General features: G+C 39.7%; 1 protein-coding gene across 1 annotated transcript in view; it reads left to right on the forward strand.

The window, feature by feature from the left end:
- The window catches only part of TXK (TXK tyrosine kinase), a 56,862-nt gene that overhangs the window by 16,322 nt on the left and 14,915 nt on the right, over window positions 1–25,625 (forward strand). Inside the window, exons 2-9 of the mRNA XM_084889449.1 lie at window positions 5,699–5,753; window positions 7,569–7,671; window positions 8,406–8,611; window positions 11,564–11,629; window positions 15,775–15,829; window positions 19,282–19,361; window positions 20,283–20,410; window positions 23,862–23,936. Of these exons, the coding sequence (XP_084745575.1) occupies window positions 5,699–5,753; window positions 7,569–7,671; window positions 8,406–8,611; window positions 11,564–11,629; window positions 15,775–15,829; window positions 19,282–19,361; window positions 20,283–20,410; window positions 23,862–23,936 (768 nt within the window). The remainder of the gene's footprint in view (window positions 1–5,698; window positions 5,754–7,568; window positions 7,672–8,405; window positions 8,612–11,563; window positions 11,630–15,774; window positions 15,830–19,281; window positions 19,362–20,282; window positions 20,411–23,861; window positions 23,937–25,625) is intronic.

The following is a 25,625-nucleotide window of genomic DNA, read 5'->3' on the forward strand; positions in this document are numbered from 1 at the left end:
GACATGAAGAGTGTTATAGGCTATCGTGAGAAATTTGGCTATACCTCCTGAGAAATGGGGAGCCATTGTGAGGTTTGGAGACAAGGATTAACCTGATCCTATCTAGGTTTTAAATTCATCACTCTGGTCATAGTGTTGAGAGTAAACCGTAGGAGGTTCTGGATAGAAGCAGGAAGAAGTTAGGAGGCCATTGGTATTGTCCAGACAAGATGATGGTGGCTTAGACCATGGTAATAACAGATGGTGGGAAAAAGCAGTAAGATTCTGTGTGTGTATGTGTTAAATAGAGGTGAAATAAAACATGAAGCAAAATGAATCCTTTATAATAAAAGGGTAATATGCAAATTGACCCTAACAATGGAACAACTGGGACCGACTGGTAGCTATGATGCACACTGACCACCAGGGCAGATGCTCAACGCAGGGGGAGCTCCCATAGGGGGAGCTCCACTCAGCCACAAGCTGGGCTGATGGCTGTGAGCGGAGCGGGGGTGGCAGGAGTGCTAAGGATGTCTGACTCCAGCTTAGGCCCACTACCAGAAGGTATTGGGCCTACGCCATCAATCAGACACCCCTTGAGGGCTCCCGGGCTGCCAGAAGGATGTCTGACTGACAGCTTAGGCATAACCCCCCAGGGAGTGGGCCTAAGCTGGCAGGTAGACATCCCCCAAGGGATCCCAAACTGTGAGAGGATGCAGGCCAGTACATGAATTTTTGTGCACCGGGCCTCTAGTATATAAATAAAACAAAACAAAAATGACAACATAAAATGTACCATTTTAACCATTTGTAAGTGTACAGTGGCATGTACTATGACATGTACTGATCACCAGGGGACAGACGCTCAACACAGGACCTGCCCTCTGGTGGTCAGTGCATTCCCACAGGGGAGCGTTGCTCAGCCAGAAGCCCTGAGCTGGGTTTATGGCTGGCGAGTGCAGTGGTGTCGGTGGGAGTGTTAAGGATGTCCGACTGCCAGCTTAGGCCCACTCCCCACATCAGCCATCAGTCAGACATCCCCCGAGGGCTTCCAGACTGCTAGAGGGAGTAGGCCAGCCTGAGGGACCTCCTAGCCCTGAATGCAAGAATTTCGTGCACCAGGCCTCTAATATATATATATATATATATATATATATATATATATATATATATATATATATATATATATATTTAATTAAATATTTTTAGTTTAAATTATTGGGGTGCCATTGATTAATAAGGTTATATAGGTTTTACTAGTAAGTGTACAATGAATATCTACCTGATAGATGGTTTTTAAACCACCACTAGGAATGAGACAATCAAGGGGGTAAATGGGACTGAGAAAAGAGAAGAGATCAGAAGCTTTTGGGCAGTTCAGCATTAGATGCAGCCTCAGAGGTTAGGAAGGACAAGAAGAAAGCAGCAAAGGAGACAGAAGGGAAACCAAGAGGACGTGGTGTCAAGCGCTGTTAAGAGATCAAATAAGTTTAGGACTTAGAACTGATAATTGGATATAGAAGTATGGAGGTCACTGGTGACCCTAACAAAGCAGTTTGGAGGGAGGGGTAGGGACAAAAACTTGACTGGGTTAAGAGAAAATGGGAGGGGAAGAATTGGGGGCAGCAAGTAAAGACTACTCATCTCTAGATTTTACTATAAACGGGGAACAAAGCTGAAGGAGGAAACAAGGTCAAGAGTGGTTTGTTTTGTTTTGTTCTGAATGGGTGAAGTAACAGCATATTTGTCTGCTGATGGGAATGATCCAGTAGAAAAGGAAAAATAGTGACGTGAGAGAGGAAGGGAATATTTTTAAAAATTTTGAATTTGAAAACCTCCACCTGTGGCTTTGGCACATTTTGTCACAATCTACACCATACTTTGACCTGCTTCACTCATTTGCGTAACCTACATTTTACTTTGCATCCCCTGGCCTGAATAGATACAGATCTCTAAGAGGCTGTAAAACAACACGGAAATAAATTGATGTGAATATAAATTAAAACCACTCCTGCCAGCGTAGACAGAGACCTCAAGTGCTAATTAGAAGTGTTTTTGGCAGGTTGCTCATGCAGACACTATCGGTGAAAACGGACAGTCAAAAGCAATTGAAATCCAAACACCTAATAACAAATAATATTGTGCAGATTTTTGGGACTTGGAAATTTATTTTATTTTAGCCTCCAGAAATAAAGCTTGGGAAATGAGTGATTTATAGGTATGAGTGCTGAAACAGCAGTGGGAACAAAGATGTCTTTGCCTAGGCTTGCACTAGGACTCTATTTTTCAGAAGTAAGACATTTACCACTGGACCGCCAATGTATCCATAGCCCAAAGACTGAGTAATGGTTATATCCAAACCGGAGAAAGATAAGTAACTAGTTCATGAAGGTCAACTTCTGTGAAAGGAAAGGGAACTAATATATACTAATATAATACTGAACAGCTTTATTCTTTTTAAAAAAATATATTTTATTGGTTTTTCACAGAGAGGAAGAGAGAGGGATAGAGAGTTAGAAACATCGATGAGAGAGGAACATCTATCAGCTGCCTCCTGCACATCCCACACTGGGGATGTGCCCGCAACCAAGGTACATGCCCCTGACTGGAATCGAACCTGGGACCTTTCAGTTCATAGGCGAACGCTCTATCCACTCAGCCAAACCGGTCTAGGCAGAACAGCTTTATTCTTGTCCCCGCTGTTTTACCCTGGAAAGATCAACTACAGGGGTTAAATGTGGTAGCCAGTCTCCATGCTGGCTTAGTGACCCCAGCCTGTTGGAAGTCATTCTTCTCCACCCTGCACTCTGTCCTGGGAAAGTCATCTGTAGGGATTGGTTCAACATGCTTGGGGTTAGATTACACCCTGTGGGAGCCTTGGAAGGAAGGTGTGGTGTGGTTGCTCAAGCTGGCGAGGTACCTCAACAGCAGATCATTTGCTCCTATCAAGCTGGGGTGTCTGTTCCACTCCACATTCATTGGTGGTAGCCTGGGATAAAGGGGAAAATGTTGGCTGTAAAGAGCTTCTGAAAGTCCCATGTATGAGAACCACAGCACAAACCCCTGGAGTAAAGGCTTGACCCTGGGCCAATAACTATTTTCAACTTGAAAAGTAGCTCCTGGCTTGCTACTGGTGAATACCGAATGCCTGACCGTAGACCATGAAATATTTATGTGATGTAAACTGCCCAGCATGAGCTGAGTTATCTAATCCATGAAACACAAATCTGGGCACGCACTGCCGTAATCCATCAGAATGTGGAAGTTGTATAGATGAAAGTGGGCCCTCGTTGATCCAAGAAAGCTTCACGAGCAGGTGACTTATATTCACAGGGAACCTGTTTTTTGTGCTTCTCATTGAACTCACACTCAAGAAGAATTCCCTATCAGACCTGATTTATAAACAGATCTGCATCCCAAGCCCACACAAATGGAAAGTCAACAGCTACAGCCCGATGCAGGGGTGCCCTAAGAGAGCGCTAAAATAAAATCCTCCCAGAACTTTAAATACATCAGTTTGTTCACTTCGTCGGGGCAAGAGAGTGTCAGGCATTGCTCTGCACTGTCTCATGGGCAATGGCAAGAAGTTGGCCTGCTGGTTGGGAACACTGAACGAACACGATCAGGAGATCGATGCCAAGGAGATCTGGGGGAGAGAAATGCACTTGAAACTCTTGGAATGGGGACAGTATGGAACGGTATCTACAAGATTATCTACTCTGTGGTGTTAGCCTCTTCTTAGTTTCGTCGGTGCTTGCTCAATGGTTCTCTGAATATTCTAACAGTGTGTCCCATAATTCAGAAGCAGCTGGCTTGACAGGACAGAGGAAGGGTTGGGTAAAGGCTCAATTACTACAACATCTAGGAGACATCTTTCAAAGTTGGAGTGGTGTCCTATAAGATGCAATAAAAGTCTTAAAACCAGCAGCAAATAGGTAGCCAGGATACGTGAGTAAGGATTGGAATGGCCCCTCTCACCACTTAACTTAATAACTCATTGGCATATTGTTGTTCTCTTTCCCTCTGACCTTGGATTTAGTGGATTTGGAGATTTCATTGCCATGAGAAAAGAAGTCTTTTCTTGGGGCATATTGGAGGTTGAGACTGCCCTCTGGACATTTTGGATTCCTTGAGTTGGAGTCAGTGTAGTTGGAATGAATGTCCTGATTACCAGGAAAAAGTTGGGTTGTCCCATCCCAAGGAGGACAAGGAGGTCTCTGATGCTGAGAGGTGGGCTGCACTGGGTGTGTTCTGTTTGTACCCCTCTCCCATGTTCCAGGATGTTAGAGAGAATATCTCAACAACCCTATACTAATCATAAGTCTTCGTGATTACCTTCTTGCTGTACCCCTGACATTGTTCTAGGTACTTTACATGAATTGATTCACTTCATCCTCACAGTAGTCTTACATGCTATATATCCCATTATTCTCATTTTATAGATAAGGAAACTGCTTAAGTTGAGTAACTTGTCCAAACCCACAAAGTTAGAGGTTAACCTCTGCCCTATCAGACTTCCCAAGGGGGTAGGTATAATTGTTTTGTTCTTTACACGCAGAGTAGTGAAGAGTTCAAGGAGTCAAGGGATTCATCTCAGGTATAGTCAGCCGCACAGCTAGGATTCAAATCCAGATCTGTCCACCCTCAAAGCTAATGCACTCTGCTTCCTTCACAGTACTTCATTTTCAGGTGTGAACAGAAGAAAGAGCTGACTGTGAAATGCAAATTCAATGAACATAAAACATCCTTTCGATAAATTCAAAGCTTATTTATTTATTTTTAAAAAGACAAATGGCTAACTCAGTAATTTTCAACCTTTTTCATCTCGTGGCACATATAAACAAATTGCTAAAATTCTGCGGCACACCAAATATATATTTACTAATTTGATAAAAACAAAAAGGATAAAATTTTGATTCAGTCACACTGGATGGATATTATTGTATTAGCTGTTGTCCTATTTTTATTTGACAATAAAGGGAAAAGAGGTCAGTGCCCCTGACTAAATAGTCAGGTATCACCTGCTTTAAAAATCCTGAAGCACAGGTGCTGAAAATCGCTGACCTAGCTTAAATGAAAAAGATTAAGCTTGACAATAAAAGTGTAAGCATGCCCCAGATTTACTAAGCTAGCTACTTCTTTCTTGAAATATTTAGCTTATATCTGGACTTAATCCATAGAAAATTTGAAAGCCATATATATATTAAAATATATATATTTTTAGTAAGCATATTAAAATATAATGTATTCAATGTAAATATATTTATGTTTTATACAAATGTATAAAATATATATAATAAATATTTTTAAGGACACGTGATGACCTAATTCAAAGTCAGTGTGAGCAGATTCTCTAGGAGAACGTGGTGGAAGTCCATTCTTTTGTGCACTTGCTAGCTGACATTAGCCCTGACCAAGGTGAGGTAGAGCGCAGTGGTCATCATTCGGCGACTGAGGAAATTGCACAAACCAGACCTGGCGAGCAGAGCCTGAGAAGGGAAACCACATTGATCAGGGTGCCAGTAACTTGCTTTTGTGGCAGGTTTTCCCCTTCCGCTCGTGAAGGAGGGCACGGTCGGACTTAGCACCCGTTTTATAACAATTCCTGCCGCCCTGTGGTGATAGGGGATTTCCTCCTTTGGAATAGCACCCCCAGACTCATCTAGCGGATATGATGGACCCATGGCTCTCTAACAGCTGAGAATGCTCTGCTTTCCAGATAATACCATCCAGTCGATTTTCTGTTGCTGCTGTTGCTGTTCCGTGCAGAAGCGGTAAGTCTTGTTTCTGAGGCCAGCTACTTGGCAATAAATGTGTTCTGTTTTGAGTCTTCATGTCTCTTTGTATTGGCTGTTGCCTTTGCCTGGGAAACCCTCCTCCCGTTCCCTTTCCCTCTCCCTCCCCCCCCCCCCCCCCTAGTTATTTAAAGCCATAGGTCAAATGTCGGGCCTTCTGTGATCCTTTCTTAATCCTTTTGGATTTAATTGCTCCTTCGATTGTCTTTCCAAAGCATGCACTTCAGTTCTTTATTTAATACTAGAGGCCTGGTACATGAAATTGGTGCACAGGGGGTGGGGTGAGGGTGTCCCTCAGCCTGGGCTGAGCCCTCTCCAATCTGGGACTTCTCAGGGGACGTCATCCTAAACCAGCAGTCGGACATCCCTCTTACAATCTGGGACTGCTGGCTCCTAACCTCTCACCTGCCTGCTGGCCTGATCCCCCTAACTGCTCTCCCCTGCCAGCCTGATTACCCCCTAACTGCCTCTGCCTTGGCCCTGCCACCATGGCTTTGTCTGGAAGGATGTCTGGTCTAATTAGCATATTACCCTTTTATTAGTATAGATTTATTTCATGTATCCTATTTATATGCCTGTGTTCCACTCTATAATTTTGCAGGCAAGAATTCTGTCTTATTCATTTGAATATCTCCTCAAAACTATCGGTGTCTTTATACTTTGGTGTCCAGCAAATGGTTGTATAAGAATAAAATCCAAAGCATGAAATTAGTCACAGCTAACATCTAATGGGAGTGTTCCATAAGTCAGATTGTGCTAAGAGGTGTGCATTTATTAGCTCAAGCAACTCTCAAAGCCACCTACGGACTTTTACAATCCCCATTTCTTAAATGGGGAAAGTGAGGCTTAGAGAGGTTACATTGCTTACCCAAGGCCACACTATGAAATGGGAGAGCTGGGATTTGAACTCCTGTTCTTTTTTTTTTTTTTTTTTTATATATATATATTTTATTTATTTTTCACAGAGAGGAAGAGAGAGGGATAGAGAGTTAGAAACATCGATGAGAGAGAGTCATCAACGAGCTGCCTCTTGCACACTCCCCACTGGGGATGTACCCACAACCAAGGTACATGTCCTTGACCGGAATCGAACCCGGGACCTTTCAGTCTGCAGGCTGATGCTCTATCCACTGAGCCAAACCGGTGCCGGCATGAACTCCAGTTCTTAATTACTCTATCATGTCTACTTATAACAATAGATGCTATGAAATGAGGTAATGCATGTAAAATGAGTAACACTGTGCCTGATTCAGAGTGTTTCATTATCATGTTTATGATTTTATGTCCTTAACGTGGATGGACCAGACTCTGTACTGGGCATGTGACATGTTTCCTCAATTTTATTTCATAGCAACTCTATGTGCTCTTAACACCTCTAGTTTCCAGATTAAAAAAAAATTAAATTCTGAGAGGTAGTAACTTTCCCAAAGGAAATGGTTAGTCTTCATAATTAAAAAAAGGGAAAGAGACCTGGATTTTTGTACTAGTTTTGGGATGATCTAGTGCCGTGATTGGCAAACTGCGGCTTGCAAGCCACATGCGGCTCTTTGGCCGCTTGAGTGTGGCTCTTCCACAAAATGCCACATACCCTAATTAAATTAATAACAATGTCCCTATCTATATAGTTTAAGTTTAAAAAAATTGGCTCTCAAAAGAAATTTCAATCGTTGCACTGTTGATATTTGGTTTTGTTGACTAATGAGTTTGCCGACCACTGATCTAGTGGATTTACAGATAACTTGAATAAAAATAATCACTTGTAACATGATCATTATTTTTTTTTTTTTATGTCAGGCAAGTGAGAACACAAATAAGCCTGAGCGATGATGAAGAACTCTCAGAAAAATACATTCAGCCTCGCAGGCAGTGGTTCAGTGAATTGAGAAGTAAGAAGCAAGTGAGTATCATCTTGATGGGTGGTAGGGTGGGGGTCGAGGAAGCTTGCGTTTTTAGGGTCTGCTCCAGTAGGTATTGTTTGCTACCATGCCCAGACCTAGTATCATGCTTGGCACATAATAAGGGCTCAATAAACATTTAACAAATGAATTTTCTAGAAGAAAGTGAAAGAAAAAAAAAAAGACCAGTTAACATAGCCTGCTCTGCCGTATTTTGGAAGAACTTGAAACTGGACAGTGAATAGGGAAAAAATGCATCCTGGAACTGCCATTTTGAGGCCAGGATTCGTTGTCAGCCCAGAGTTGGGAGAAACAGTGTTCTTAGGAAGCATGGGAAAGCCAAACACAAGCTTACAGCACCTGAAAGAAAAGGGCTGCCTTTCTTTTTCCAAGGGAGAAAAATCCGTAAGACAACGTGAAACTATTGGGGAAGAAATCAAGGGAAAAAATATCCAATGTAAAAAAAAAAAAAAAAAATCCAATGCAATGCTAGCAAGAGAATTGTGTGATCTTGAAAATTTACAAAACGATGAATGTGTTGCTGGATCCAAAAGTTGTTTTACAGTTGGTCATTTCCTATGTTTATCCTACCCTGGCTTCCGCTCTGGCACAGCTGGACGGGAGAAGGGGGGGCAGCAGGCAGAGATGCTCTATGCCTCTTCTTGATCAGTACAGGTTAGGATCAGTGTGGGTTGTTGGAACAGGAGCACAGCTACTCACTGTTTGGTTTTCACAGTCCAGCAGGGGCCGTATGCAACCATCCAAACGCAAGCCGCTGCCTCCCCTCCCGCCCACTGAGGTTGCTGAAGAGAAGATCCATGTCATGGCACTCTATGACTTTCTGCCCAGAGAGCCCTGTGACTTAGCATTAAAGAGAGCAGAGGAATACCTGATCCTGGAGAAGTATGATACTCACTGGTGGAAGGCAAGAGACCGTTGGGGGTAAGATTGGTGGCTCAATCCTTATCAAATACCTCCTCTTCTATCCCCTACAGACTTCTGAAGCATGAAGAAGGCTGTTCACTGGCTAAGTTTCTCCGGGTTTATAACTCCCTTCTGTGTGATATTAAACCTATCCCTACAGATCCCCGTGCGTATGAGAGCATTCTAGCACCATGCTTTCAGCAGCCCCTCAGAAGTAGTTACACCTGGCTTCACATTCCAGTGCTGCCACTTACTATCGTGTCCTTTGGGCAAGTCATTTACCCAATGACTGAATTGCCATTTCTCTCTTTTTTTAATATATTTTTTAAATTTTATTTTAGAGAGAAAGGAAGGGAATGAGAGATAGAAATAAGGATCGTTTCTGCATGCCCCCCACTGGAGATCGGACCCGCAACCTAGGCATGTGTCCTGACTGGGAATTGAACCAGAGACCTCTTGGTGCATGGGTCAATGCTCAACCACTGAATCACACCAGCCAGGCTTCATTTCACTTTTTAAAAAAATTGATCTGTAATTGGCATATAACATTCTATTAATTTCAGGTGTACAACATAATCTATAATAATAAAAGCATAATATGCAAATCGACCAAACAGCGGAACAACCATACGGATGACCTTCAGGACGACCTTCTGGACAAAGCTAGGGCTGTGAGGGCCTCTAGTGATTGAATATTTGCATATATTTTAAAACAATCACCAGAAAAAGTTTAGGTAACATCTGTCACTATATATAGTTACAGAATATTTTTTTCTTGTGATGAGAACTTTTAAGGTTTAGTCTCTTAGAACTTTCAAATATGCAATACAGTATTATTAACTATAGTCACTGTGCTGTTCCTTACTTACCCAGGACATTTATTTTGTCACTGGAAATTTACATCTTTTGATCCTCTTCACCAATTGTCCTGAACCCCATGGCCCTCCCCCATCTCTGGCAATCACCAAGCTGTTCCTTTATCTATGAGCTTTCAATTTTTAATGTAAAAAATCTTTTAGATTTCACCTATATGTGAGATCATACAGTATTTATTTTTTTTCTCTGACTTATTTCACTTAGCATAATGCTCTAAAGTTCCATCTACATTGTTGCAAATGGCAAGATTTAATTCTTTATTATGGCCAAATAATATTCCTATCTATCTATCATCATCTATCTATCTATCTATCTGGCCAAATAATATTTCTTCCTTTCTTTCTTTCTTTCTTTCTTTCTTTCTTTCTTTCTTTCTTTCTTTCTTTCTTTCTTTCTTTCTTTCTTCCTATCTATCTATCTCCCTATCATCTGTCTATCATCTCACATTTTCTTTATCCATTCTTGCATTGATGGATATTTATGTTGGTTCCATGTCCTGGCTATTGAAAATAATGCTGCAATGCAAATTGAGGCCCACATTAGTGGTTTTTTTGTTTGTTTTTTTGTTTGTTTGTTTGTTTTTCAGATAAATGTCTAGAAGTGGAATCTCTGGATCACAAGCTAGTTCTATTTTTAATGAGTTTTCATGTCTTTATTTATAAAATGGGGATAATAATTTGTATAGGTTCCTATTCTGATTTATGCTTTCTCTGGAAATTTGACTTTTTTTTTTTTTAAATTTTGATTTTTTTCCTGTTAGGCTCTAAGGTAGGAGCAGAAACAGGCTCTTCCTTATTTTCATATTTCTACAATGACTAGCTTTGGAAGTAGGTGCTGAATTAAGCAGTAAGGGGAAATAGACCCGGATGCAGACAGACTTCGCTGTGTCAGTTGCCATAGATGGTTAACGCCTTCCTGAGTAGGAAGGATTCTGGGGGTGTCTGGGCTCTCTGGGAGAGGATGCCGGCATTGATTTCTGATCTTTGTCAGGATCTGAAGATTATAAGGGTATAAATATCAGAAGTATTTATATCACATGCCCTCTTTCTTTATGTTTTCCTGATTATGTGGCTGTCTTTCCAAATCTTAGTTTAGACTCAACATGTGATAGAGATGTTTCAGTGGGAATAGTTATCAGTAGTTTTAGGATTGCAGAAATAGCACCTCCTACAGGTGGCCTGTTGGCATGATTCAGACCAAAACAACCAACCAACCAACCTATTAATATTATGATACCTTTAAAGTTAATAAGTGCATACAGTTCTTTATAACACAAAAACCTGAAAAATAATGCCAACATTCTTTGCCACACCTCCAAACCCAGTCTCTTTCTCAAAGATAAGCACCGTTATTCATTTATTAAATCATTGTCCGTGCACTGTCATGCACATATTGAAATATATGGTATTGTTTGCAGATTTAATTTATCTAAACCTTACCACACTTCATGCATTGTCCTACAAGTTGCTCTTATTCCCCAATAATATGTCTTGGGGATCTTTTTGTAATTTCAAATGTAATTTGAAGGTGTAGGTGTAGGAAAAGGGAAGTCCTCACCCTGCTGGAATGGGTGGGTGAATTGGTGTATGTCCCTTCTAGATGATTTGCCGTATCTACTGAAAGACGCACATGCATGGTGTCCCAGCAATTTCCCTGCTTAGAGTCTGTCTTAGAGACATGCTCCTCCTTGTGCAAAAATGGCACATTCAAGTATTTCTTTATCACGTTCCTGTACTAGGGACGTGGCTAACCTAGAATATCTACTCTATCGAATGCTCTGCAGCAAACAGTACATATCTTTGTTATTGCTCCGTGGTTAACCAGGTCACATGCCATCCCCGGGGTCCTGTAAGTGCCCCCTTTCCTCTCTGAAAAGCATCTGGTGTCATAAGACACCTTTGAACTACTCACATTGTAAGTCAGGATCTTACTATCTATGATATTGAGATTTTAGTTAAATGTGGAAGTGAAAATCCTGTTTTCCTCTTTTAACAACTTCATTAGGAAAATGAACTCAACATTTATAAGAATTGTTGCCATTATAATGCTATAGACTTGGCAAAATTTTTATTTTTGCATTGTCTTCTGTTATAGGAATGAAGGCTTTATTCCAAGCAACTACGTGGCTGAAAACAAGCTAACCAATTTAGAAATTTATGAGTAAGTGTCTTCCAAAATACACTCTGTGGTTAATCTATGAAAATCAGCTGCATTTTGCCAGGGTATAAGCTCACATACTGTTTTTTTTTTTTTTTTTGTCTGAAAAAGGAAAAGAAAGTAACATGTTCTGCAACTCTAGCTCGAGAGGTATTTGATCCTTATAATGGTTGACTCAGAAACTTCTTTTTCTGAAGCTTATTTTTGTTTCAGTTTGTGTAGCCTTTCTTTTTTTGTTTTGACAGTGACAGCATGAGACCAAACACTCGTCCTGCACTTGTTTTACTATGTCTCCTAAATGGAAAATTATTATTATTATTATTATTTTTTAATTTTTAATATATTTTATTGATTTTTTTTACAGAAAGGAAGAGAGAGGGAGAGAGAGTTAGAAACATCGATGAGAGAAAATTATCAATCAGCTGCCTCTTGCACACCCCCTACTGGGGATGTGCCCACAACTAAGGTACATGTCCTTGACCGGAATCGAGCCTGGGACCTTTCAGTCTGCAGGCCGACACGTTATCCACTGAGCCAAACCGGTTTCGGCTGGAAAATTATTTTTGAAAGGACATTAAATTTTCAATGAGTGGCAAACTGGACTTAATTTATAGACACACTAGTAGCCCTGTGCACAAATCCGTGCACCAGTAGCTTTCTGTGGGGCCTGGCCACTCTGTGCCCGCTGCCCAGAAGCTCTCTGCAGCCCGGAGGCCCATCCACGGCTGGGTACAATACGCTTGCCAGGGAAATGTCTTGGGAGGTATAATTTAGAAGACGGGGGGAAGGAGGTATAGTTTAGATGTTGGTTGGGGAAGACCTTTCTGAGGAAGTGACTTGAGGCTAAAGGTGATAGGGGATACTCAGGGGAGGGAATGCTGTGTTAATGTGGCCTTTGACATCTCAGGGGAGCCTTTATAAGTAGAAATGTTTATGGCTACTTTGGTGTTAAATTAATATCTAATTATCAACTACATAATGTAAAAACCTAGTTTTCAATAACCCTTCAAATTTAACTTGTAAATCTTGATATACTCTTTATAAATATGAAAAAATGTGAACAATTACCCTATTTCAAACTCAACCTATTAAACGTCCTTGAACAATCAGTCCTATTTATAAGCTCAGCTAATTAAATTTCCTGGAACATTTAACTGAGTTAATAAACTGAATACATTCAGTTTTCCTTTTTTTAGTTCTTCACATGCCAGACAGGACAAATCTGCAACTGCCATAGCCCTTTGCAAGTCCTCCCACGATCCTGGACATCTAATAAATTAAACTTACGTGGTTAATCTAATAAATTAAACACATGTCAGTCTCATTGAACCCTAGGTAAATCTAATAAGTCAAGTTCTCTTAACCATGCAAATACTTTTTAAAAATGAGTCAAATTCCCTTGAACTTCAAATGCCAAGTCAAGAATAATTATACATTTTAAACCACTATGCCTATAATTCTTTTAAAATTATAGACATTTTAAATATCAAACATTGATTGTCTTGAACTTTCTATGAGTCTGACTTATCTCATTATCTCTGCCTGACTGCTTAACCTTCTCAGGATTAGGAGGTCACTTACAGAGAGAAGCAGATTTACCTTCTCAGGTGGAAGAGGGTTTCTAGGTTGAAAACTCAAGAGAACAATACTGTTACGCATTGATCGGAAATCTAAGACAGGGATGGGGGACCTGAGGCTTCCATGTACACAAGATGTTTGTTCTCAACCAGAGTTGGATATGCTGGATTTTTAAAAATACGTCAATGGACGCCCCGTCCCAAGTCCCAGGCCCACATCCTTTGGTATCGGTTTTATAATGAGTGTTGTCTAGGTATGAGTTACAGCCTTACCGGTTTAAAAAACATGCACATCTGTCTTAATTCTGCAATACGCGCCCCAACCTCCTAAGTTATAGTCATCCAATCTCATTCCTGCCTGTGGAATCCTGCATTATTTTAAAGAATCCTAAATTCTTCCTATACTTCTATCTGGCTCTTTGATTACAACTTGGAAGTCCTTCTAATGACATGCATACATATTTTTAATTGACATTTAAACAAAATGACTTATTTACTTCTATTATTTATCACAATAATAAATAAATGCAAAGCAACAAAATGAACACTGATATGATGGCTGGTGAAAAACATTTAGAAAAATTGCAATCCATCTTAACTTTTTCTTATTTGAAGTACCATTATGCAGTCTTCACTTTTCACAGATTCAATGTATTTTATTGAGCTATAATTGTTATTCTCCTTTTAGCACCCATGTTTCACAATTTAGCCAGTGGGGGGCCCTTGAAGCCGATTCCCCAAGTCTTTATCTCTACAACAGGAGGTCTCAGATTCACCTTGAAATTCCCTTCACAATATGAATATTCATTAAAAAGTACTAAGTAATATTCACAATTGGACATCACAGTTTCTCCTATTCCCACTAGTGATAAGTAGTCATATTATTTTATCTAGAATCATCCCTAATCAACCCTAATATCTATGGTTCATCTTTTTAAAGGCTCATTTTCCTGTTAAGGACATTAGTATTTTTCATACCTGACCATTCTAATTTAGTGGCAGCTTTCTACTGCTAGAGGTTAGGGGAACTCCATGTAATAAGATTGATTCCATCCGCAATCAGGTATGAGTTTCATTTAGCCACCATCTGTCCCTCCTTCCTTCCCCCCATTATGACTCAGTGAAGGGCTATATGTGTATTCTTCCTTCCACTGTCCTTAAAAATAGTATTTCTGGTAATATTAAATTAGCTGCTTTTTAAAAATCTGGTTTTAAAATAAAAGTTTTTCCATTTTTCTTTTTCTCTTTTTGATTCTGCTTCCTTTTTTTCTTTCTTGTACCATGCTTGCTTACTGACTAGGTTTTGTCATACAAAACTTCATATTTGAGTATAATATTATTTAATTATGGAAACTGTGTACACTTCTGGTATTCTAAAGCAGCGATTTTCAACTGGTGTGCTGCAAGAATTTTTAAAACATGCACTAATTGACTATTTAATCAGGGGGCACTGACCTTTTTTCCTTCAGATTGTAAAAAATTTTTAAAAAATGACAACAACCAACACAATAATAGTCATCCAGTGTGAATTAATCAACATTTTACTTTTTTTTTTCTGTTAGATCGGCAAAATATATAATATATATTTTGGTGTGCTGCAGAATTTTTGTAATTAATTTATGTGTGCCATGAGATGAAAAAGGCTGAAAGTCGTTGTTGTAAAGTATAATAGGGACATGTTTCATGCAGAGAGGTAGTAGAAAGATAGGGGCAGAAAAGGGCTTGGAGAATGTGAGGAAGGAAGGAATCCCAAGTGGCGGAGCTCAGGGAGTGAGCAGAGAACGAGGGAAGATGGGGCTGGAGAGGGGGAGTGGAGCAGGGTTACACAGATGTTCCATTCACTAAACCGCTCACTTTACTTCAAAGTCACATACTTGGGAAAGTCACGTGAGTCAGAGTGGGTTTTAGTTTTGGAAAGGTAACATCGCACATGCAAATAAGAATTTCCTGAGAAGAAAAAAATAGGTATTTTTTCAGTTTGTCTACCAAAACTCAATGAAGTGTCTACTGCAGATGATGACTTCTTTTTTTTGTTTTTTAAAATTCTCATCTGAGGATATATTTTTATTGATTTTGGAGAGAGAATGAAAGGGAAAGGGAGGGAGAAAGAGAGACGTTGATCAGTTGCCCCCTGTACTCTGTCCGGGAATCAAACTCACCACCTGGGTATGTGACCTGAATGGGAATCAAACCCATGACCTTTCGGTGTATGGTACAACACTCCAACCAACCGGCCACACTGGCCAGGGTGAAGATGATGGCTTCTTAACCACATACTTTCCTGGAAATGTTTAGGAGGTTAAATTGTTCAAAATTATATACTAAGTGTGTGTCAGAAAGCTGAGTTGAGATAATTGAATAAACTTGCAACTAATAAAACTCCACTAAACTAAATTAATTGGCCCATAATAGTACTTTATTGTTTATGTGAACTTAAAAACCCACTCTATATTCTAAAAATCAGTTCTGGAATAAGTTTTTAAGGCAGGGAAATGGAGCAGGGTGTTTTCTTTTTTCAGAAGAAAAGAAAAGAAATATACAATTTAAAAATTATTTTTATTGCTTTTACAGGTGGTACCATAGAAACATTACCAGAAATCAGGCAGAACGTCTTTTGAGACAAGAGGTAATTCAATTTATTCCTGAATAAATCTGAATATTTTCAAAATTTCCATGAGGGCTGCATTGTAAAGAAAGACCTTATCCAACTGAAAAGTTTTATTGACTCCTGTTCGTTTTAATTTTAAAGTATTATAATTTCATCTCTATACACATTTTTTTGATGTTGTAAACTAGTTGTCCTTGTATCAGATTATGATTTTTAATTGATTTTCATCATAACTTCAGAAACATTTTTCCTGAAACAATTTCAACACCAACATTCTACAACTCTTTCATCTACTCCAAAGTGCATTCTACCTTACAATCTATATTTGGAGGACCCAAGCACCTTTGCCTCAGTGCCAATCAAATATACACCCTATCCTCATGAACTGAGCTTAGGCTCATTAAAAACACAAATATCAGCTGAAACCGGTTTGGCTCAGTGGTAGAGCGTAGGTCTGCGGATTGAAAGGTCCCGGGTTCGATTCTGGTCAAGGGCATGTACATTGGTTGCAGGCACATCCCCGGTGGGGTGTGCAAGAGGCAGCTGGTCGATGTTTCTCTCTCATCGACGTTTCTGCTCTCTATTCCTCTCTCCTCCTCTCTGTAAAAATTCAATAAAATATATTAAAAAAAAAAACAAGAAAAAACAAAACAAAAAAACACAAATATCAAAAAATACACGGTGCTGCACCTTCTTTGATCTTTGAGAACAAAGGGAAGAGTAAGGTAGTCAAAATATCAAGCTTAGTCAAAACCAATCATTTAGGTAAAAACCAAACAAAGCTGCGAAGAGTTTAAATTTCCAACTGACGGTAAATATTAACTGTGGGTACACGTGAAGTCAAAACTAGAAAGTAGGTGCAAGGTATTTGTGTCATCACACACCGCTGTTGGATGTTGAGGAAATCTAGAAATACAAGTGAGAAAGAATCAGTTCTGTAACTGAAAACCCAATGCCAGGAATGGCTCTGGACACACGGAGGGGGGCAGGCAGGGAGAGCATGAGGGACACAGACCCAGCTCACCTCTCATCTTTCTTGTCCTCCCCACTCCCCAGAGGCAATCACAGTAGAAGAACATTTCCCATTTTGACCCCATGTTTATGTTTTTATCATAGATTGTGCAATTAGCAAACTGTAGTGTTATTTTATGTGTTTTAACATTTAACTTAAAGGAGGCCATGATTTTTTTAAACTAAGCATTATATTTTCAATTTTATTCAAAAGGGAACAGGTAGATCAAACACATTGCTTTAACTGCTGTCTACTATTTCATCATATGAGTGCCAGAGGCCCAGTGCACAAAATTTAAGCACTGGTAGGGTCCCCAGGCCTGGCCAGCAATCAGGGCCAATCTGTGGGGAGACCAGCAGGTGACAGGGGTAGGGGCTGGCTGCTGGCATCTGCCATGGCTGGCCTGGAGTCTGTGGGTTGGGGCAGCTCCAGTGTTGAGCATCTGCCCCCTGGTGGTCAGTGTGTGTCATAGCAATTGGTCATTCTGCCAGTTGTTCTGCTGTTAGGTCAATTTGCATATTAGGCTTTTATTATATAAGATACCCAAACATCCCATTTCACTAGTGATAGACATTCAAATTGTTTCTAATTTCCTACAATATCACAAACAGTGCTGCAGAGAGCTTCCGTGTATGTTTCATTTGATATGCAAAGGTAAGGGGTTTCTTTCAATTATACTCAGAAATGGAATGGTCTGGTCAGGGATATGTGCACATTTAATATTACTAGATATTATCAAATTGTGATTCAAAGTATTTGTACTAGTTGAATCTCTTCCAGGCAATGAGAAAACTAGTTTCTTACGTTCTTGCCAACATTTGGTATCTGCCTGGCATTGAGTAAGAAATTTCATATATATATATTTTATAAAATATATTTTATTGATTTTTTTACAGAGAGGAAGGGGGAGAGAGAGAGAGAGAGAGAGAGAGCTAGAAACATCAATGAGAGAGAAACATCGACCAGCTGCCTCTTGCACACCCCCTACAGGGGATGTGCCCGCAACCAATGTACATGCCCTTGACCGAAATCAAACCTAGGACCTTTCAGTCAGCAGACCGACGCTCTACCACTGAGCCAAACCGGTTTTGGCTCATATGTATTTTGAAATGTGCATTTCTTTGATAAACATCTCTATTGAGTAACTTTTCATGTGTCTGTGGGCCAGTGGGCTTTCTCTGCTGCTATATACATGCCTGTTAATAGTCTTTGCTCATTTTTCTGTAGTATTTTTCTTTTAAACTGACTGATACATGCTTTAAAAATATATTCTGAATACCAATCTTTTGTCAGTTATGTGTTACAACTATATTCTTCTGGTTTCTGGCTTAAAAACAAAACTTTATGCTATCACAAACAGTGCTGCAGAATTTTTCTTATGCAGAATTTCTAAACATATTAATACCAAATTTCTCAATATTTTCTTATGATCTCTGCTTTTTTATTTGTTTATTATAAGAAATTCCTCTCTTTCCTGAGGTAATAAAGGAATTGCAAATTTTCTTTTAAATGTTTGTAAAGATTTGCTTTTCACATTTAAGTCTTTCACTTGGAGAGAGCTAGATTTTATCATGTTAAGTGGCTATAAGAGGTTCTTTGGTTTGACAATTTGAGCAGGAAATGGGGCTTGTCTCTCTGTAAGTATCTGGGAGGAGAAGGAGACTCTGCCTTATGGACTCTGCCATGCGGTGGGTGGTGCAGCTCTTACCGACAGCACTTCACGGATGTAAACATTGGACGAGATCCTGAGATATTTTTCTCTCCACAAGTGTAAATACCCTCAATAAAGCAGAAGCATTTTAAAAGAACACACACACACACACACACACACACACTCAAATAAAACTGCCCAACGTTCAAGATATTTGAAAGTAATTCACAGCTTTATTGAGATTTTCCAAAAATGTCAGTCGGGATGCAATTCATAGTCTAACATCAAACATTATAATGTTCTTTCCTCTTGCCATATCCCCTTTTGTGTCTCCCATACCCAGAGCAACTAGAATGGCTCTCTTCACTCCTCTCTTCAGACTCTCTGGTCTCCTTTCCCACTCCAATCCTAACAATTTCTCCCTCCCTCCATCACCCCCACCTGTCATTTTCTCTCTTTTCTTCCAAAGTACAACTCTGTCAGTCTGTTCATCCTACTCATCAGCTGTTTGACCTATCATCCTGGTCAATGTAACAAAAACAACTAAATGGTGGTATACAAGGTTGTCAAATGCAGGATTTTGCTTAGGAAAACTGGGGGCAACGTTTGAAGGTACTCATGTATACAATAAACGCTTGCCCTAAATGTATTTTATTTTATAGGTATTATTTCTAAGCCTGTACTTGTAAACACAATCTCAGGCTTTTGTAGGAAGTCAGGATGGCCTTGGTTTTCATGACTGAGATGTGGGTTTGCCTTCCTTTCTAATAAATGTAAACTTGTGCAATGAACGAATTGTTTTTGCAGTCCAAAGAAGGTGCATTTATTGTCCGAGATTCAAGACATTTGGGATCCTACACCATTTCCGTGTTTACAAGAGATAGGAGGTAAGCCACTGTGCCTTCGCTCACTTTAGAAATAACAGCTCCTGGGACAGCCCTTTCCATGCCGGCACCGTCACTTACAGAATGTAAGGGAGAGCCTTGCGTAGGGAGATTGCTAGACTGGAAATTAGGACAGCAGGCCAGTTCAGTTTGTATCCCTAACAAGATCTGTGTGTGGCATTGGGTGTCACTTAAGTTGTCTCTTCCCCTTTTCTCAACCATCAAGTGAGGAAGCTTGCTGAGTTGTAGCCCAACTGGTGGTGCTTTCCTCATATCCCTGTCTCTCCTGCGTCTACCCGCGGAGTTCACCTGCCCTCAGAAAGCTTCCTGTGTCTCTGCCGAGGATGTTCTCTGGATGAGGGAGCGCCTGGTCCCCGTGGCTAGGCTGGACGTGCCTGACAATGAACATCCTCGGAGCCGCCCTCCACCAATGGGGAATGGGAGGATAAGCACCTCGGCTTCTTTGCACTTTAGTGGGACAGTTCCAAGGTGTGTCCCACAGTCTCTCAGCTTCCCATGAGGATTAAACTCCGGTTGCCCACAGCAGAACTGCTCAGCAGTACGCCCTGTGTTGGTTTTCCTCCCTTCTTTGTCTCACATTGCCTCACACCCCTCACAGGGCATTGCTTCATTCCTACAGCATACTCGATAGTCAATAAACACGTATGTGCCCACTATGAGATCTTGTTGTCACCTGGACGTTGGCTGGAAGTCATGTTTGATTCTAAGGCTCCAATAAGCCAGCCGGGGAAGTCTCCTGGGGTGGGGAGGGACCTGTGTACTCTAACCCAATCCCGGCTCCAGTGTGTAGTGTTGCCAGGCTAAGCGGTTGAGAGGCGGAGCCCTGTTGCTTAACGCATTGACTTAGTGACCTTTCAAAGTGACCTTTCGTGCGCTCACTAATTTGCATTTTATTGACCGTAGAAGCATGGAGCCCACCATCAAACATTACCAGATTAAAAGGCATGACTCAGGAACGTGGTACGTGGCTGAAAGACACCTCTTTCCGTCAATCCCTGACTTGATTTGGTATCACCAGCACAACGCAGCTGGTAAGTCGGCAACTTCAGGCTGGGAGAGTCGGGGAGCCAGGCTCCAGATGGGCAATGCATCTTTGGTCTCGGACACTTTACACATATCCCTGCAAAAATGTGTAAGAACTTGAAATACAACGTGCTTCTGAACAATTCCCTTCAATGACGCTTCTTTGGTTTTCTAGTCAGGGAGCAAGAGATAGGTCCATTTTTTTTTTTTTTTTTTTTTTTTTTTTTTTTTTTTTTTTACATTTTGGCCAAGTTAGAAAAGGGATAGATAACAGAGGAGCAAAGGCTGTTGAAGTCATTATACATTGGTTGAAATTTACGCAGGGCTAAATGTAATAGGATTTCCAATGTCATAAAGAATCATGCCTCCTTTTCCTGGCCCCCTAAATGTGCTCTCTATTTTAGACGTTTGCAATAGAAAATTTGCTCTCATTCTCTGTTCTTTCTTGTTTGGAGAACAGAAAATGCTACACAGGATGCAGCCTCTCACTAATTATATTTTGGTTTAAATATGCTGGAGGCATATTTAGCCCCAACCCCCAGCTATTGTTTGCAATAATTGCTATTTGTACAAACCTATCATCTATGGAAAGATATAGGATTCCAGAAAGTTCCACCACAATTGCCATCACATCTCTGGCCCTCAGCCCTCGTCAACCTCTGCTAGACCACTGGGAGCCCATGGGGGAATCCTCTTACCTTAGTTCTATAGAATTTGGAACCCGCTGTAACTTTTCATATTTTCTTTACTTCTTGTCATACAATGCTATTTTAGATTTTTCTCATGAAAAGTTGGATTGACAAAATAAAATCTTTTTTGGAAAGCAGCCGCTTTTCCATTGTACTGGTTCTAAATATCAGGAATAAATCCAAGGACATTTTTATCCTCTTATGGGAATGGGATGGGTTCTCATGGATATTCCAGTTGGTCAGGGGAGTTTGACTGGAGAGGAAGTGACAAGGTTTCTGAGCGAGGCCAGGGAGGGTAACCCTTTCAATGAGGAGACCAGTTTTGAGTTTTCTTCTTCACACTCCTCTTTCCGCTTCCTTCAAAGATAGACTTTAAGAAACTGAGTGGTTTTGGTGGTGAGGTTAAAAACAAAACAAAACTGAGGTAGATCAGGATGTACCAACATGAAAAGATGTTAGTGATAAGTTATTTGGTAAAAAAAAAAAAAAAAAAAAAAGTACAAAGCAATATATTTAGAGTATAGTTCTACTTCTGAAAAAAAAATACACATTTGCACATATATGTGTGCATAGAGCAACTTGACATTTAGGTAATAATTTTTAAACTGGTAAGGTTATAACAGACTACAAACTGTTAAGGTTTACCGCTGGGGAAGGAGACTTGAATGTGGGAAGCTTTTATTTTCTGCTTTAAAATGAAATACCATACACATAACTTCTAAAATAAAAAAAAACCTGGATTAAACAATGAAAAATGGGACTTGAAAACTTAAAACAATGGCTGCTATTTATTTATTATTATTATTTTTAAAAATATATTTTTATTGATTTCAGAGAGAAAGGGAGACGGATAGAGAGATAGAAACATCAATGATGAGAGAGAATCATTGATTGGCTGCCTCCTGCATGCCCCACATTGGGGATCAAGCCTGCAATCTAGGCATGTGCCCTTGGCCGGAATCAAACCTGGGACCCTTCAGTCCACAGGCTGATAATCTATCCACTGAGCCATGCCAGCCAGGCTGGCTGCTATTTATTAAAGAGAAAAGAAGTAGAAAACAAATGCAGAAACAAGAAAGAAGGGTGATAAGAAGAAAGGCATGGGACTCAGAATGAACTTATTTATTGCAGATTTACTTGGGGCCAGACCCTGTTCTGAATGCTTTTCTGTATATTTATTTATTTAACCTTCAGAACAATCCTATGAGGTAGGTGCTGTTGCTATCTCCATCTTACAGGTGAGGAAACTGAGGCATGAGTTGTGAGAAAACTTGCTCAAGGTCACACAGTTACTTAGTGTGTGAACTGAGATTTTGAACTTCCATAAATCTTTGAAAGTGCTGGAGCCACTGAACCTGTGAAATCCAGAGTCTGCACACAACTCCTGTCATCACCTCCAGAAAGAGGCAAATCATGTCACTGGGGAATATTTTGGAGGTCCACTTTTGGAAGAGTTTGTGCATTAAAACCCATGACTATTTTGTCTATTTTTTTTTTTTTTTTTTAACCTCTGGTGAGTTTAGCTCATGACCGTCCATCTCCTTAGCAGAAGTAATGGCAATGCAGACATTGACAGACTTCTATCAGGGATATAGACTGCCATTAAACCACTGGTAGTAATTCACAGAATAAAAATATTTGACAAAATCTTAAAAAAATTTTTTTTTCATGCCTAAACCAGTTTGGCTCAGTGGATAGAGCATTGGCCTGCAGGCTGGAGGGCCCCGGGTTCGATTCTGGTCAAGGGCATGTACCTTGGTTGCGGGCACATCCCTAGTAGGGGTGTGCAGGAGGCAGCTGATTGATGTTTCTCTCTCATGGATGTTTCTGACTCTCTGTCCCTCTCTCTTCCTCTCTGTGAAAAATCAATAAAATATATTTAAAATTTTTTTCTTTATTGATTAAGGTATTACTTATGTGTCCTTATCGTCCCATTGTGTCCCCCCTCCTCCCCAATGCCCTTACCCCCCTGTTGTCTGTGCCCATTGGTTAGGCTTATGTGCATGAATACAAGTCCTTTGACAAAATCTTCTAAGTTAAAGGAAAGTTTTGGGGTCTTAAGGAAATTCCTTTTTATGTTTGTTTGGACCAGGAGTTATAGAGACCCAGTGTATTGGGGACAATGTTCTAACCAACTGAGCTACCTGGCTAGGGCTCCAATGCTATTAAAAAAATAAATAAATAAACTACTCTCAAAAATTAAAATAGAGAAATGGTTACACTTGAGCACTGTTTAGTTGAATAAATTGGTACAACTTTGGTAGGTACCCTTTGATCAGGAAACCACATTTTAAGGAATTTATCTTAAGGCGATAATTTGAGAGGTACATACAAGATCAATAGTATATTTTATAATAGGGAAATCTTGGAAATAACTTTAAGGTCTATTTATAGTCATTAGTATATATCAGTTACAGGTTGGTTGTATAAGCCTATAGCAAGACATTTAAATTTCTTTAAAATGTATTGGATGTGTATAGTCTTTCAAATACACATATAAAGATTTTTACAAAGATCTTCATCAATAGTATTTCTCCAGATGTTAATATCTTGTGATGGATCTTTATTTCATTTTTATATGTTCTTGAATTCCTTAATTTGTGTTCAATGAGAATATATTATTTAATGAAAAACGTTTTTCAAATGGGAAAAAATAAGCCAACAGCCAAAGTGGAGGAGTGTCTTATTTATGTAAAGAGCTGTACTATCATTTAGTATGTTGTTTATATTAGTAACTAGGCTTGAGATGCTGATTTCTCTTTCTCCCTAGGTCTCATGTCCCGTCTCCGCTACCCAGTTGGGCTGATGGGCAGCTGTTTGCCGGCCACCGCTGGTTTTAGCTATGGTAAGGTGTACACATGTGCTCTAGCAAAGCCTCAGATCCAGTAAAGACTTTACCCCAAGTTCCCTCCATGTTCTTTAAGTTCTCAGTCACTGAGATGTCTATTGAGTTACATTCCTTCTCAAGTTTAAATCCCCCTTCTGAGATGTTTAATTATGTGCATCTCCTAAGGGCAATTTAAACTTTGGGGGGAAATGTTTCACTTTTACCCCAAATTTTACTATTAAGAGCCCTTTTGATAAATTATAGTTCTTTTCATTTGAGTGTTTGGGCTGGGTGTCTGGCAAATGATGCTCCCCAAGAGAACCTGTTAAAACGAGCTGCTAAAAGTGTCCTCATCCCCTTTTTTTTTTAACAGCACAAAATCTAGACAAAATTTGATTTTAACTATTTTCTAGTAAATGGGTTATTTGCAAATCTGTGAGAATACATAGAGACAAAGAATCCCATATTCTAATTTGGTGATGCTTTATTCCTTTAAATTTTCTCATTAGTGGGACTCAGCATATACTGGGGAAAATGATAATGCAATTATATTGTGTAACAGGTAACTAAGACTCAGGGTCTCTATGTCAATTGAGATGGAAGAGTGATCTCAGGGTGTCATGGGTACCTGGATTCTTTCCTTGCCCATAAATACTATATATATTAAAAGTTCCACCATTAGCAATTTAAGGGTGAATGGCCCTGTTTAATTTTTTAAAAACTAAACTCAATTTTTGACATCCAGAACAGTGCACAATTTATTAGTCTATTGCCCAGTTAGTTTTGCCTGGTTTTGACTGCTTTACTAAAAATGGAATTGGACACCATGTGTTCTTTTGACCTGGCATCTTTCTCTCAGTCCATACCTCAGCTCACCCATGGTGTTGGGTGTGGCTGGTCTATTGTCATTGTGTTGTGTGCTGCTGCCTGGCATGGCTATACAACAATGGATTTTTTTATATGCCCATTTGGGTTATAACCAATTTTTGTCTCATATATTATGGATATTCTTGTATGTCTTTTGATGAAGTTCAGTACTCCAATGTTGGATATATACTTAAGGGTAGAACTTCTGGGTCACAGAATATGTATGCCCTTAGATTTCATCAGTTTTCCAAAGTGCTTAATGAAATTACATTTCAATGAACAGTATTCGGAGTTCCAGCTGCTCCATACCTCCCCACTTGCCAATATTTGGCATTCTTGTGGTTTTTATTTTTATTTTGTTTTATTTTCACTTTAGCCAGTCTGGTACATGTGTAGTGGTATCTCATTATGGTTTATATGTACAATTCTCTGATGACTATTTTGATCAAGTTCTCATAAGTTTAGAGGCCATTTGGGTATTCTCTTTTGTGAGAAAATGAGTTCAACCTAACTGGTTTGGCTCAGTGGGTAGAGTGTTGACCTATGGACTGAAGGATCCCAGGTTCGATTCCAGTCAAGGGCACATGCCCGGGATGCTGGCTTGATGCTTAGCAGGGGGCATGCAGAAGTCAGCCTATCAACGATTTTCTCTCATCATTGATGTTTCTATCTCTTTCTCCCTCTCCCTTCTACTCTGAAATCAATAAAAATATATTTTAAAAATAGATTGCAGTTAAGTAAAAATGATTACAAGAAGAAAGAAAGTTCAGGTTTTTTAACCCTTAAAAATAAGATTATCTACTTTTTAAAATTGATTTATTTATATTATGAATAGGCATT

The sequence above is a fragment of the Pipistrellus hanaki genome, assembly GCF_964339955.1.
Source record: "Pipistrellus hanaki genome assembly, chromosome: 1".
Taxonomy (NCBI): domain Eukaryota; kingdom Metazoa; phylum Chordata; class Mammalia; order Chiroptera; family Vespertilionidae; genus Pipistrellus; species Pipistrellus hanaki.